Raw genomic sequence first — 15,681 nt, 5'->3', positions numbered from 1 at the left:
TGGGTGCAAACGAGTAGCTTAACACGTGGTCAGTGAATGTCATTCGCCCTCTGAGGACGGTAGCTGTTAGCTAGCAGTGCGAAGAAGTCCACAAGGAGAACACACGTCGGTGCACAGTCGGAGGTATTGTAACGTTAACGTGACTGTTTCTGTCGACTGTCTGTCTGTCGGTCCCACTCACCCCCGCCTGTCTGTCGCTGTTTGGTCTGGAACCACGAATGATGAAGGCTAGTTACGTTAGCTCTCTTAGCTAAGTTCAACTAAGGACGGCAGGCGAATAATAGTTTCACATCCCGTCTCAAGGGTGGTGTGTTCCTATTCCTACACACCACCAATGAAGAGCCGGCAAAATATAACGCTGGGGACTCTTATAAAGGCTATGCTTTGTCATTTTGAATAACGGAACTGTTAATCATTGATATTGGTCTATTATGTAACTTACTGTAGTTATGTCAACTGGCATAGACCATTCTTCAATGAACCTAGCGGTTAGCTCAGTAGCGTTAGCGTTACATCATTCACGATATAACGTTAGTTGGAACGTTTCAATGCTACCACATCAATAACATCCTACGCTGTCGGGACACAGTGGGATTCCATACATAAAGATGTGTTATTATATTATATTATATGTGCTTCACATTATGAGAAAGCGAAGCACAGTCAATATCAATTTCAATATCAATAATATCAATAATATAAATTGCTGGACTTTAGTCCAGCAATTTGAATGTTCTCAAATGTCAGGGTGGCACAACTGTAAAGATGGGACTTTTATTATGAAAGTAAAGTGCAGAACAGTAAACAGGATATTGCATCATCAAGAGGACCTCAACTGACCTTTATAGCAGAGTGAAAATGTTTTCATATCTCTTTTGAATATTGATAAAAACAGCTACTTTCAACTTATAGGCAGAGTGGTTCACTTTCCATGTCGGGGCGGTACAACCAATGTAAAACTAGAACAATGTTATGTTATCATAAATGTCTTTATTCTATTTAAAATGTATATGTAACAAAAGCTAATGCAAGTGTCCTAGTAGATGCCTGTTTAATTTGACATAAGTAGCAAATGTCAGGTGGTGCAACTGAAAGAATGTTGTTGTATTTGAAATAAAAATGCAAATATTCAGCATATTTCCTGTGATTACTGATATTATCAGGTGGCACAACTGATAAATGTCATGGTGATGTGACCAGTTAAAATATTAATTTAAAGCAATAAATAATAGGTTAAAGTGAATTATTTTTTTTTGCTTAATATGATGTGAAGAACTATTGTATTGTATGTATTCATTTGTATTATTATGTTTAATTGTAAAATCAAATATTAAATATACTAAATACCTGGCCAAGAGAACGCAATTATGATAAATTAAGTGTGTGTGTGTATATATATATATAACACAACCACAAAATACGATGTGTTAGGCACAGTAGACACTTTAAGGGATACTTAGGAATAAATATTAGGAAAATATATATTTTTTTATAAATATGAGGTTGTGCCACCTGACATTTTTTATCCCGTGAAGTTAAAAAATACTTTAAAAAACTGTTTAAAACATTATGAAAACTTGGTTCACAACTTAGACTTGTTTCACCACATTGTTCCAGACACACAAATATGCATTACATCCACTATAGATAATTAAAGAAATTACCTTTTTAGGTTCCCAGCTCTCAGTCCATGTATACCACTTCTATGTGGCATCTACTGTTGACCTGTCATCTTCCACTAAAGCTGAAACAGACAACAATGGGTGTATTTTGGTCTGTTTGAGGTAACAGCTGTGCTTTAGGTTTCAGTTATTCCACAGCATTTCTGTGGTAACAAGTTCAAATAGGCCGTGTATTTTTAATGACAGTTTTGTAGCTGTCTATATACAATAAAGAAAATTCAATTAAGAGGCTTTTATTATTTAGAGGCTATGTGTTAGGTTATTGAGTATGTTGGGATTGTTATTTAAGGTTCATTTATTATTGTACAACACAAGGAAAGGCAGTTATTGTCCCTCTATGCTGCACCAGGAAAACCAGAAACAAAAAAAACAGAACAGCAGTACATTCCTGTAGTGCATCTATTAGATCCAGGAGGAACACAATACACCACAGCAACAAGAACACTGGTAACATGAAACATTTGACATCAGGGAAACCTTGTCCGTCAACGCTGATGACGTTTGGGCACCAAGCATCATTGATGCAAACATAACACGCTGATCCAGGACGCCACGATGGAGCCGGGTCACTCCAGGATGCAGACACTACATTCTCTGATCTCTCGTTGCTGGGCCAACCCAAGTCCTATTTCATCCATTCCACTTCCTGGTGACTGGACATCAGCCAGAAGCATGCTGGGTAGTGGAACAGCCTAGCTCTTATGCTGGCTCCCTTTCCTCTGGGGTGCTTGATATCTCTGACTGACACCTTTTGAAGTTGCAGTATATTTGTGGTAACATTCAGATGTCTGGGAAAAGTGAAAGACAATATAGGAGTACAACAGCTGTATTATACTGCTCTAAAATCCGATACAAAAACTTCCTACCTTGCTTCAGACATAGGCAAAATAGCATCTCAGAAAATATTTTAGTATTATAAAGATTATATATATATATATATATATATATATATATATATATATATATATATATTCAATAAATGTAAAAGTTCAACTTCTCAAACTCAGTTGAAATAGAGGAAACTAGAGATTAGGTTGGGGTTTCTGGCCACCTGATCGCTCCTTTAGTTTTTTTCTCTTAGCTCGGGTTGAGCCCACCTTGACAAAAGTACCTCAGTGTTGTTTGCAAGCCACTTGTTTTCTTCAGATTTTGTGCACACAAGAACATACAGGAGTCTGACTTGTTACAGCGCCTGTGTTATACATTATGCGAGATAACACACTCTGTCTCTCTGTAGATGCCAGATGCTGGTCCATGGGTGTGAGCCGACTGGATGTATTTTACAGAAGGCTGCTCCTCAGCAAACTCTTCATTGGGGGATGGGGGAAGCCTGACGACCTCAAGAGGTATTGAAAAAAAGCAAGAACGCAATACAGCTAGAAATATCAGGAGAGTACAGGAGCTTGTCATCACATACAATTCTTCCTGGAGGATCACCAAGTGCTCCTTGGGCAGCTGGGAGATGTAGTCCCTGGTCTAGTATGATATAATATAATAATGGGAAAACAGAGGGAAAAGTAGTTACTTTATGGCAGTGGTGGGCCGTCAGGGCCTGCAAGGCCTTCTCTGCTGGCCTAAACAGAATCACAAAGTTATAGCTATTTTATAATTTAATAATTCTTCTTAAATACACTACATATATTATAATTTTCCCATTATTTTATTTTCTCATTGCACAGCTACTGTCTTCCTCAGTTGCTCTGCTTCCAGTGCAGCTTGTTTTAAGTAGAGCTTTTATCCAATCAATTTCACCTCTGTGTCTCTAGGTAAGAAGAGAGGCCCCAGGCCTGCAGACTCGAAGTAAATCCCTTTGCAGTTTAAGTGAATGGGGACGATATTGTTGATTGTCATAGTCTTCAACCAATCAGATCTTTAGTTTGACATGTTGGGTGTATTCTTTGACGTGCCAGAGCCTTCTAGCTGGCCTACAAGTACCTCAGCATTACATGCAGCTCAGTTTTAAGGTGCAGCTCTGCAGTGAGGTGCAGCGTGCGCTGTGATTGGTCAGTGGTCGAGCACATGACTATCGTGACTAGAAACTTAACGTAGCCAGCAAAGCTTAGTCGAAGTAGTACGATTTCAAATTGAAAGATATGGAAGAAATTATGACATATTTTGCTTGTATATATTTCTTTTTTTTTTTTTTTAACCTAACTTTGTTTTTTTAACACTCAATGGCTGAAGGAGGAGGAGAAACTGATTTGGGATTTAACTGTGGGATTAAACTCTTTGTCAACAAAGAAAGGAGGATGGAGTTTGTCTTTAAAATCTATAACGAGAGTGTTCCTGACTGAAATGAAGCTAGCGTAAGTTCATGCAGGACATGGAAGTTATACGCCCCAGCTGTAACCAGCTGACAGCCAGCCGATTGAATCATAGCGTCCAATCGGCCACGCACCAATCACAGCCCACTCTCACTTCATGGAGCTGTGTTGTCATAATGAGGTCATTAGGAGGTGGCTCAGCTGCAGGACAGCAGTGAAGGCCCAGGTATAAAATGCATGGTCCGCCACTGCTGTATGGGGAAAAAAACAAAAGGCTGTGACTCCATATGGTGACAATTCATCGTGATGTAGAGTTGAGGTCACTCAGGCCAGCCAGTTCAGGTGCTGTTGTGGAACCAGTGATGGAGCAGACTGTACTGGTGTAAAACTGATCTGTTCTCCCTTCTTGGTGTTTTACAGAATCTTTGAGTTCCGTAAGATCATTGGAGACAGGGAGAGGTGCCGGTCTCTGGTGCCTGAAGACTATCCAGTTCACATAAACAAGGTACTCCATGGATGCTCTCTTCATTGATCACTAGTATAACTAGTATAGTATTCTCACAGGTGTGTGTGTGTGTGTGTGTGTGTGTGTGTGTGTGTGTGTGTGTGTGTGTGTGTGTGTGTGTGTGTGTGTGTGTGTGTGTGTGTGTGTGTGTGTGTGTGTGTGTGTGTGTGTGTGTGTGTGTGTGTGTGTGTGTGTGTGCGCGCGCGCGCGCAGACAGAGGAGCACATTGACTGTCAGATCCATGATGGGTTCTTTATCTCTCCTCTGGAGCACTTGGTTCCTGGAATCCTGCCAGCGGAGGCTGTCAAAGCCAGGTACAGAGCATGATGTCATCCTCTACTACTGAGGCTAATGCAGTGTATGTGCTGGAATCCTGAAGTTATATTTAAAGAGACCCTCTCTATGGGCTGGGTGTTCTTTCAGGTTCCAGTTCATAGTTCCCAAGAGGTGGCAGAAGAACAGACCAGTATGCATCCACTTGGCAGGGACCGGAGACCACGTAAGACTCTGAACCTTTAAACCTTGCCGTGTACAAAGTCCACTTAGAGGAGGATGATGGACACGATACGACCAATATCGGCCTTGTTTCTCTTGTGGATGTCCTTCTCTATTCACGTGTTTTTATATGAATAATGACTTTGATATTAACATGTAATACTCACTTTAAAATACAAGTGAAGCTTTTTCACAGCGGCACTGAGGAACCAAGAACATTTTTAACAAGCTGGGTTTTGGGTGCATGTTCGCTCAGTGACCATCGTCTTTGTTTGCAATGGGAAACAGTTCAGAGCCGCATCATTAAAACCCTGGAAAGATGTTTGTCTTGTGAACTCTGTACTGTCTGACCCTTAAGCATTAATGACGTGTGTGTGTGTGTAGTTTTTCTGGCGTCGGAGGACCCTGATGGCCAGGCCCATGGTCAAAGAGGCAGGAATGGCCTCACTGCTTCTGGAGAACCCTTATTATATCCTTCTATTGTCTCTTTAAACCTGTTGATGCAACCACCAGACTTCACCAACAACTCTCCTTGCACAGCCTCACTTTAATGAAACTCCCTCCTGTTTGTACAGCTGAGATCTGATCACCATGACATCATCAGGGTTATTTCTCAGACCTGACAAAGCTCCTACAGAGCCACAGGAGAGATTATACCACTGTTTACACAGACACCGTACAGTAGTACTCCTTTAAGGGTGTGTATTCAGTGTTTACCCAATAACTTGACTACTTAGTAGGCTAATGCTTTAGAAACACAATAATGATGAAGACAATACGGGTGTGTAATGATGAAAAAACCATATAAAAGATAATAGGTTATTGCCTGATTCAGGCACACATATGGGACTGGCAGGAAAGAAAATTCAGAAAAATTCAAACAGGAAAGAATTCAGAAATATGTTCAGACAAACATCAGAATTCCATCCTCAGGTCATATGTTTACATCTTCTTCTTCTATATTCATCTGCTGTATGCTGTTGTGAACATTGTTTTATTCCTTGACTGACCTTTTACATGGCTACCGTAAACCCAAAGACCAACTGTAAGTTACCTCCCATTCACACATTAGTCTCTTGGTTGATTGTTTTTTTAGTTCACACTGAAGTAGATAAAAGGGAGCTTTCAATTTTGAACATGAGAAGCAAAATGAGACAAAGGATCTTCAGTTTGCATTTCATGGCTAGAGCTGCAAAATTATTATTTAATATCGTATATATATATTATATTATATGATATTAATCGCAATCATGATTTTGGCCTCCCACAATGAAATGATTGTCTGGGATGCTGACGTTTAGAAGCTGTGCTCCGCTCACAGAAAGCTCTGCTGTACATCATATGAAGCTAAAGCTTCCTAAACTAGCAGCTGGCCAGCAGGGGGCGATCCAGATGTTTTGTTTGGGGAGCTGTCAAAAGCTGTCACTTTTGGCTGTGAAAAACATTCCTGAATGTTGCGGATACAGCGTAGAGTAGAAGAGTAATAATATTTGATGGGCAAAATAAATATGCAGTAACTTCAGGTGAAGAAGAACCTTATTTTGATGCAAAGATGTGTTGATTAGCAGGAATATAGCGCAACATGAAAGTAAGTTTATTTAAACGTCTAAGTGCAATAAAATATTAATAATAATAAAATGTTTGTCCCTAAAATCAATAAATAATAGTGATCTGAATATTGACAAAAACTAATTGTACTTATCATTTCTACCATAATTGTGCAGCCCTACCACATAATGACAAAATGTGAACAGTCCTGTTTGTCAGGTTGTGAAGGATTCACATCATGTGTCAGTGTTTCCCCTACCATTATATTACGGTCCACGGCCCCTCCCGCCCCCCCTCCAGTTAATTTTGTTTAATTTAGTTACACGACGTCATGTCTTTCTCTACATGGTCGCACATTTACCCCGTCAAGCAGCTACGGTCCAGTATCCGACCTATCCCACTATACTGGTGCTTCAAGCTGCAGAGATGTAAAGGATGAATGAGAATGGGAATGTATATGTGATGTCAGCTTTCAGTACTTCAGTTCTAGCATACCTCTGAAGGCTTTAAAGAGTTAATAGCTCGCTCCTTCAGAGGACGGCAGCTGTTGTCTGCTTGGATTGACAGCAATTACAATGCATCCCAGAGTTCCAACAACAAGAGAAACGTGAAGCATGACTGACCTCTCCACTGTTGCTCTATGCTCAGTATGTTCCTCCATCACTAAGCTTAATGCACTATTTCTGTGCTTTGCTATGAGTCTTAGTCTCATGGCTCCAAAGCTCTAATGGAAGCAGTTTATTTAAGTCAAGTCAGTGTGATTTATATAGTAGAAATTATTTGACATTATATTATTATTAGACATTATTTGTGAGTATTCCAGGCGCTCCAGTCTAAAGAATGTGTCCGACCTGTTTGTGATGGGAGGGGCGTTGATCCTGGAGTCAACCGTGCTTCTCCGGTGGCTGGAGAGAGAAGGCTACTGGCCACTAGGAATGACTGGGATCTCCATGGGAGGATATGTGAGTCATTTTCTCTATTAAAGCACATTTGAAATTAAATATTTGACATCAAGCCTGCATACAAATACACGTGTATACAATAAAATAGCTAGTATTTTTCATGAAGTCTTGTATGTCTTTGTGTCCAGATGGCGTCCCTGGCAGTGACCAACTGGCCGAAGCCCATCCCTCTGATTCCCTGTTTGTCCTGGTCCACTGCCTCCAGTGTCTTCACCACGGTAATGCTCAGTCCACCCGACATAGATCAACACCTTTTTAGAGCAGCACTAAAGATGACATGACCAAACACGAGTGTTTTTCTCACCTTACTGGTTGATAGCTGTGACGGTGTGCAATCAACCCGTACAAACAAGGAAATTCAGTCTAAACCATGATAATGAGCCTAATATTATCAGCTCTAATGATATCCATATTACACTACAGATGGGCTATAATTTGTGCAATGATGTCATTCTGGTGCGACTGGACCAGTACCCAATGAGTAGCTAGTAGGCTACTTTCATTCCGGCTTTGTGTCGTTCTTACTAAACGGCCTTCCCATGAACATGAACTCTGTAGCACTGGTCTCACGTTTGCAGAGATATTATAAATCTGTTGTATGGGCTATTAATAGATTAATTTTCTTGTCACATTTACTTTCATTAAAAACTGAGCAGAATGGTTCACCCATTCAAACAAAACTTGGGTCTTGTGGATTTAATTAGCACAAAGCCTTCCGACTGTACCAGAAACTAAAAGATAAGAAATGTCTTCAGTTGTCAATCAACAAGAAAATAATTCCGGCCTTACCTGACCTTCTCTGACCTTCTCTTGTCAGCAGCTGTGGACAGAGCTCAACGTGGCATCGGTTCACCTACATTAACAAATACACGCATAAACCAAAATACCTAAGGGAGGAGGGTTATCATTCATGGTCCATTACGGGCTCAACGGGAAGTTGCTCTGAGCATTCATCTCTCTCTCTCTCTCTCTCGCTCTCGCTCCCTCTCCCTCTCCTCAGACCGGCCCATAGAGCGTATGTCTTACATACAGATTGGCATTTTTGCACACTTGCATTGAAATCATTTAAGGAAGGAACCTCTTCATGGACAATTACAGAGACCAATGTACAGGTGTATTAGTATTGTATTAAAGGAGCAATATACAGCAGTCAAAGTATAATAATATAGCAGCAAACAACTACTATCAATGTAAAGATAAAGAGGAGTAATGTCTACCTGAGCAGAGAATGAAGTCTCTCCCTCTGTGTGTTATCAGAGTTTATCTGTGCTTTGGTGACATAGGCGGACCGGCCAGGCGTGCTTTTAGTGCACGTTAGTGCATGTGAGCGTGCACCACTGGTTAGCTCACGGCCGCTACTCTCATCTCAAGGTGGTTAGAGCTGATAATGTCATCCCTATCAACAGCGTCGTTGCAGAGGCGTAGCACCCACCCTCTAGTTCCCCTCAAGTTAGCGCTGTCAGCACGTTTGCATTGGTTTGTACTGCTAGCGCTGTTAGCACCATTAGCTATGAGCCCTCAGCTGAGGCGTCACCATGCTGAGAGGCTCCGAATGCTCTCGTATCTCGCACCTTCAAGGTGTGTGTGTGTGTGTGTGTGTGTGTGTGTGTGTGTGTGTGTGTGTGTGTGTGTGTGTGTGTGTGTGTGTGTGTGTGTGTGTGTGTGTGTGTGTGTGTGTGTGTGTGTGTGTGTGTGTGTGTGTGTAGGGAGTGCTGAGCAAAGCAGTGAACTGGACAGAGCTGGAGAAGCAGTATGCCATTAACTCTGTGTATGAAGAAGAGATCATCAAGCTGTTGGACTACTGTGGGGTGTGTTATCCTTCTACTTTTTATTACTTACTCAAACTCTCACAAAGCAACTCAAAATATCTAGAATTTGTATAGTGATTTCTCATAACAACCAGGGTGGTACAATTGGCTAGAAGGTTACAGTTTGATTAGGATATTAAAAATGGTATTGAGTTAGAATTAATGTGCAAACACTATGTACCAAAAAGTTGAGTGATAAGTTGATCAATCACTAGACGATGTATCAGTTACGACTAGTTTGTTGTAGCTTCACAAATGCTCACCTCCCTTTTCTTTGTTTCATGTCAACATGAAAGGATACTGACCACATTAGAAATCTTTCAGCTCTGTTGAAAAATTGGACGTTTGACATTTGTCACAAACAAATCCATGAGATTTTTCATTCATAATAAATGGTACAGTTAGAATTGGCTCTTTGAGGAAGCTCTCCAAGAAGCAGAGCAGTGATGAGGATTCTGTTGGAGAACTTACCAAACCCATGCATGAACACTCATGAGCATTAATAAGTCCATTGTATCTGTCCACGTTCATCAGGCTGATTCCTTTAGGATGGGTCCAGACTTCACGAAGAATGTGGACTCTTTGGAGCATCTGCTGGGCCTGTCTGGAGACGTCAGAGCGTCAGTGGGTCACAACTCCAAAGCTGGAGGGGAAGCTGAGGCTGGACAAGGCCTGTTGATTGGTGCAGGCCCTGAAGGGGGCGGGACGAGAGTAGACCAATTGTTATCATCAGGGAACAGCACTGGGATGAGCTCGGGCACTCCACCAAGGTACTCAATTATTAAGTTGTTTCAAACAAAAGCTGCTGAATATGCTTTTTGCTTCAAATATCACACACTACTTCTAAAAAAACCTACTTGGTAAACACATTTCACATAACATTGTGTTGAGATGATACTTTACTCATAAATCGTTGTGCTATCGCAATCAAATCTAATTACAATACTGTGCTGGAAGTAGACCTGCTGTATGTTTTAGTTAAGTTTAGTTTTATGTTTTGTTTCTTAAACTGATTCTTTCAAATGATTTCTTAGAAGCCTTCATGGAAACGACACACTGCCTGGGAAGAAGACGGACTCAGCCAGATTCTACCGGCCATCATTACATAGAGAGTCTATCAGCTTCATGAAGGCAGTGATGGATGAATGCACACACATGGCCAACTTCTCTGGTGAGTTTTAATGCAGACGGACCGATATGGAAATGTTTCTGATTGGTACCAAAGAAATGCATCGATCCCCGTCGCTGCCGCCTAGCAAACATCAATGTGCTGGGTTTTGACTTGACAGCCTGTATTCTACAAGCTGCTGCTGTCCCCAAAGGCTCTGATAAAACAAGTACAAGTCGTATGATACTTACCCAAAACAGAAAGCAATGCACGGTTATCAGTTTGAACTGGCATTGCCTAATATAACTCTACACTACACTACGGGGAAGGAGAGGAGAGATTCCTAGGGGAGGTCTCCGAAAAGAAGAGAATCTGAGGAGGACAAGCTACATATTCAAACTGATGTCATGTGATGCTTGAAGAGTCTAAGCATCCAGTCATACGGACCAAAGATCTCCTTATGCTCAGTGGTAGAGCAGGTCGTCCTTCAATCAGAGGATCGGTGGTTCGATCCCCGGCTTCACTTGTCCATGCCACTGTGTCCTTTCTCCCGCAGGCTGGTCCTGTGGTGTGTGAATGTTAGTTAGTCCTGATGGGCTGGTGGCACCTTGCATGGTAACTCCTGTCATCAGTGAATGAATGGATGAATGAGGACATGTAGTGTTAAAGAGCTTTGATTGGTCGGAAGACTAGAAAAGAGAAATATAAGTACAGTCCATTTATCTCTGACATTATCCTGAGACAAGTAGTCACAGTGGTAGAAACCACATGTTAGCAAGGCTAAGCCAGACATATTGGATTACTGGCACCAGTGTAGCTATAAGAAAGATCTTGTCAAGTTGACTGACACAAGGAGCCCCAGGCAGACAGATAGCAGAGTTGCTTAAAGGGTATCTCCAGACAAAGCACCATTTACCTTAGTGAGAGTAGACTGTAAAAACCCAAAAGATTCACGATGAGAGCTGCACATATTGAGGTAGCAACTGATTCATTCATCAGTGCCTTACAGTGCTTCATAACAAGATGAGAACAAGTCAAAGAACGTTGCTCGGATAATGGTAACAACTTTATTGGCGCTGATCGACAGTTAAGAAGCTCTATGGAATAACAGAATCCTTCTTAGATCCATAAGGAGCTCCTGCAGCGAGGACTTCAACTGTACCTTTAAGGGTACAAACTGATGAGGAAGGTCTCCACACTAATCTGTGAAGTAGACATGTTTGTACTCTCTTGTCATTGTAAGTGTTAGTTGTAAAAAGGCATCCACAGATCCTGCTGACCTGGAGGCTCTGGTTCCCTACCACGTCCTGCTTCTCAATGGTTTCTTTCAGAAAGAAGATTTGTATAGTGCCCCTTGATGGGACGTACAGTGTGTAGGTCTAATTTTGTTCTGGAAAATATGGACAAAGGAGTACTTTCCTCAGCTACAATAATGTCAGAAGTGAACCAGAGTCAAGCACAATTTGGTTCCTGGAGACATCATAATCATTATGGACCAGTCAGCACGCGGTAACTCTGGATCATGGAGAGAGTTATTATATCTGTTCCAGATAGGAGAGGACTAGGATCAGGACCAGGGCACGCTGTCTGGACAGGCCTGTCATGAAGAGCCTGATGGATACTCCGTGACACAACCTGTTTTGACACGACATGTCAAATATAATCACAATGCATTCAAAATGATACAAAAACCAAATGGAAATAAATACCCATATGATATTCTAAATATAATAATAGAACAGATAAGACATGTTGGAAATATGTGCGCTAACATTAATTAGAATAGCTATTCTGAAAAGATGGCTGATTCTCCAGCCTCTGATACACTGAGCAGCCTGCAGAGCCCTGCTTTCTTGCTCATAGGAGAGCAGCAATTGAGCAATATACGCAAGTGTGTACAGAAATAAATAAGATATGTCCTTCCCTTTGTCCTAGTCCCTGTAGACACCAGTCTCATTGTCGTGGTCCAGGCCAAAGAGGATGCCTACATCCCTCGAACAGGGGTCCTCAGTCTGCAAGAGATCTGGCCAGGATGTGAAGTGAGATATCTAAATGGAGGACACATCAGTGCGTACCTGTTCAAACAGAACGTCTTCAGGTAAACTCCCGACTCAAAGGGTATCAAGAGGAATGTGTGCTCAGGTATCAGCTGTGTAAGGTATATCTAGTTAAACAGTGCAGACAAGAAAACTCTGTATTTAGCTAAGGACACACTTTGTATTTGACTCGCTTGTAGTATTACTTCCTGTATGAAGTACTGCTATTAGTAAGTAAACGTCAGTACACCTGTAACCTGTGAAGCCCTGTCACACTTTCATCACTCCTTTCTCTTCCTAGTAGCAACAAGTCGTGTGTGATGGAGTGAAGTCCAGAATCTCATCAATCTCATGACTTTAGACTCAAAAATCAAAAACAAGACTTGCAGCTCTGCTTTGCCTTCACCACCAGGGAATGACTTGATATCCTCCAAAGCCAGAGGATGAAATCATTTTAAAGGAAGCCAATCACTTTGCAGAAGCAGGAGGAAAGATGCATTTATTAGAGTAGAGCAACATAATATATCTCAGACTATCACAGTTAAACATTAAACACACAGGCAGCAGGCCTGACCGCCCACTTTTGCATATTTAGAAGACAAACGTCCCTGGTGGCAGGTTACACTAGCTGTAGATAATTACAATAATAACAAGCGTGGAGTTCTTGTTGCATGGAAAAAACCAGTCCAACCCCAGACTGTGTTTCACATTCATTTTTACATGATCTTGTCTTTGTCGTGCCACATTCTGCTGTGTCATTGCTGGAGAATTGATGATCTGTTTTCCTTCCAGACGGGCCATATATGATACATTCGACAGATTCTGCCTGAAGTATCCCGACCTGCACTAGCCGTGGCAGGCTGAAGCCCTTTCCTTCTGGGAACAGCACCAGGATCAGTGGCTGGACATTCCTGTCCCCAAACCAAACGCTTTGCTTTCTAATCATTTATATCAGATAATTATAGAAAATGACTAAAACTATCAAAAATTGTTGTGGAAATATTTGCACCAGTATGTGGTTGTTAAACTAACACTCAGGCCTTTAGTTTCACTTTAGTAAGTGGACTTTAACCCCGTGGCAGTGCACAGTGGTATCAATATTTGACCTGGAGAAGTCTGGACAGGACACACAGACACAACCTGTAATATTGTATTAAAATGACCAACATGTACACAAGGGAGTATTAGGAAACAATGCAGCTTGTCATTTGATCTGATAGATATCAGCCTCACTATTTACAGTTCACTCTCTTCAGTGGTCAGCTATTGCTAACTTGTACCCAACATTTCTACTGTGTTACTACAAGTGTGACAGGCGTTATTTATTTCTTGGGGCACTTGGGAGCAGCACAAGGACCCGTAAACGGAACTTTACTTATCACTTTATTACGTTTTTAAACTTTTAAGTGTTCTTTTTACCAACTCCTGAGAAAAATATTTGTCTCTTTCCTGCTAGCTGTTCTTCACGCTGTGTCTCATGAACTCGTGCCTACTGTGGCTAGATACAAGGTTGATAGGAGGATACAGTTGGTGATAAGTCTCTTGTTTGTCACTAGCAGCAGCACCTTTCCCTTTAGACACAGTCCTTCTTATTCCCTGTTAGATCAAACATTTTGCTCAGTTTTTGTTTATTGGAGGTCACATTAGATTTTCACATATTCACAGACAACAAAGATTAGTTCACCACTCAAATGATGAGACAATCAATAACTAAGTAAATCAACCCACAAATGCACAACAACACACTTCAATATGTGACATAAATGTTAAGTTAAAAATGTGTCTTAAAGTCAATGTGGATGATGAACCCCTAACAGAACACCTGATTTGTTTTATTCAACAAAGAATAAAATATCCCTAATCCAAGAGGAATGAGAGGTGGAGCAGGAGATGATATCATCAAACAAGCATCTAGCTAAGACAGTCACATCAGATTGAGGGAGGGACTCCACATATGGCTGTGAGAGCAGTTGGGGTTTTGATGGTTTGTGATATAGTGCTACAAATTTAGCAGTAATTGTGCAAAGAAGGTCACGAACAAAACATATAGGCATGAGTAGCAGCATTTTGAATGCGAAATTATGTGGAGGGTAATTACAGGCGGCTCCATTCAAAGGAAATGCTTCCAAATGAAGTTCATAGCCTGACACACGACCGAAGAAAGCAAAAGTTCTGAGAATTGTTTTTACCCAAACCGAATTTGTCCAATGTGTAAAAAATACTTTTTCCGCAACCAATCCAGTAGTTTTTCTAATGTATTTTAAAGAAAAGTCACTTGAGACCTGAGATAAGTAAGAGTTCTATTTTATTCCCAGAATGCTAGACAGAAGAGATGATGAATAATGTTGTATTTCCCTGTGTGGCCTCATGATGGTGCTGATGTCTCACTGTTACTATGAATAAAAACAGTGATGAAAAAACTTTGTTTAAGTTGGCTCAATGTTGGTAACGTGACATTACCGGGGGTCAGGTAGAGTGCAGAGCAGCAGTTCTGGAAATGAAGATGATGAATTAGTTTATGAACCGGATCATTTAACAGCAGACTGAAGAACTAGAATGATGAAGCCAGCTCAGACCACAGGAGCTCTGAATGTGACAAAGGTCCACAGACGGTCCGAGCAGTGGTTCCAAGAGGAGAGAACCTCATATAGTCATCTCAACTGACCCTACCGTGCTGCTAAGAACGTAGTTTCTTGGTCAAATTTTCAATGTGGAAAGCCAAAAGATCACAAGCGATGGACTTTCCTGTAAAACTTGGCCCTCAGCTTTTGTGGCCATGGCTGGAGAAGAGCTCCATAAAAGCTGATCGACTTTCTTCCACAAACTGTTTGCAGGCTGTTGGTGAGGACTCCGTGGTGTCACTTCTAAATGAGAATGTTTGTTATAGATTCTAGCCTACTTTACGTCATTGTCTTACTTGAATTGAGGGATCCCTTTAAGTTGCATCAGTACATAACGTAAAGGTTGCTATCGAGCCTTGTCTTATTTGTGCTCTGGTAAACGGTAAATTCATCAAAGTCGGTGCCGCATATTCTTCCAAGCTATCGTAGATGTCATAAATAACCTTTTTTTCAGCCTATGATTCCCCCCCCCTGTTAGCAGATGTAGATTGTGCAGCGTTTCCGGCCTGTATACCCAGTGCTAACCCGAATATAATTACGGAGGAATAACACAACGTGGGGCATCACTTCTGTTCAGTGCAACTCTTTTTGTCCAAAGTAAAACTTTATTGACACATGTCACCTTCAGCACCTCTTATTGGCTGTTCTCTTT

The 15,681-nt window shown here is 41.3% G+C and overlaps 1 protein-coding gene across 1 annotated transcript; it reads left to right on the top strand.

Annotated features, from left to right (window-relative positions):
* Positions 1-16: 16 nt before the first annotated feature.
* abhd18 (abhydrolase domain containing 18) lies at positions 17-14,843 on the top strand. The gene is made up of 14 exons (XM_079167452.1): positions 17-123; positions 2,920-3,028; positions 4,367-4,451; positions 4,665-4,765; positions 4,875-4,950; positions 5,331-5,417; positions 5,966-5,991; positions 7,318-7,456; positions 7,585-7,674; positions 9,163-9,264; positions 9,799-10,034; positions 10,299-10,435; positions 12,308-12,470; positions 13,201-14,843. The coding sequence occupies exons 2-14, from the start codon at positions 2,937-2,939 to the stop codon at positions 13,256-13,258; spliced, it is 1,392 nt and encodes a 463-aa protein (XP_079023578.1). The 5' UTR covers positions 17-123; positions 2,920-2,936; the 3' UTR covers positions 13,259-14,843.
* The last annotated feature ends 838 nt before the right edge of the window (positions 14,844-15,681 follow it).

This window comes from Pholis gunnellus (genome assembly GCF_910591455.1).
Source record: "Pholis gunnellus genome assembly, chromosome: 10".
Lineage (NCBI taxonomy): Eukaryota > Metazoa > Chordata > Actinopteri > Perciformes > Pholidae > Pholis > Pholis gunnellus.
The sequence above is the reverse complement of the archived record's forward strand: the minus strand, read 5'-3'. Positions and strand labels throughout refer to the sequence as shown.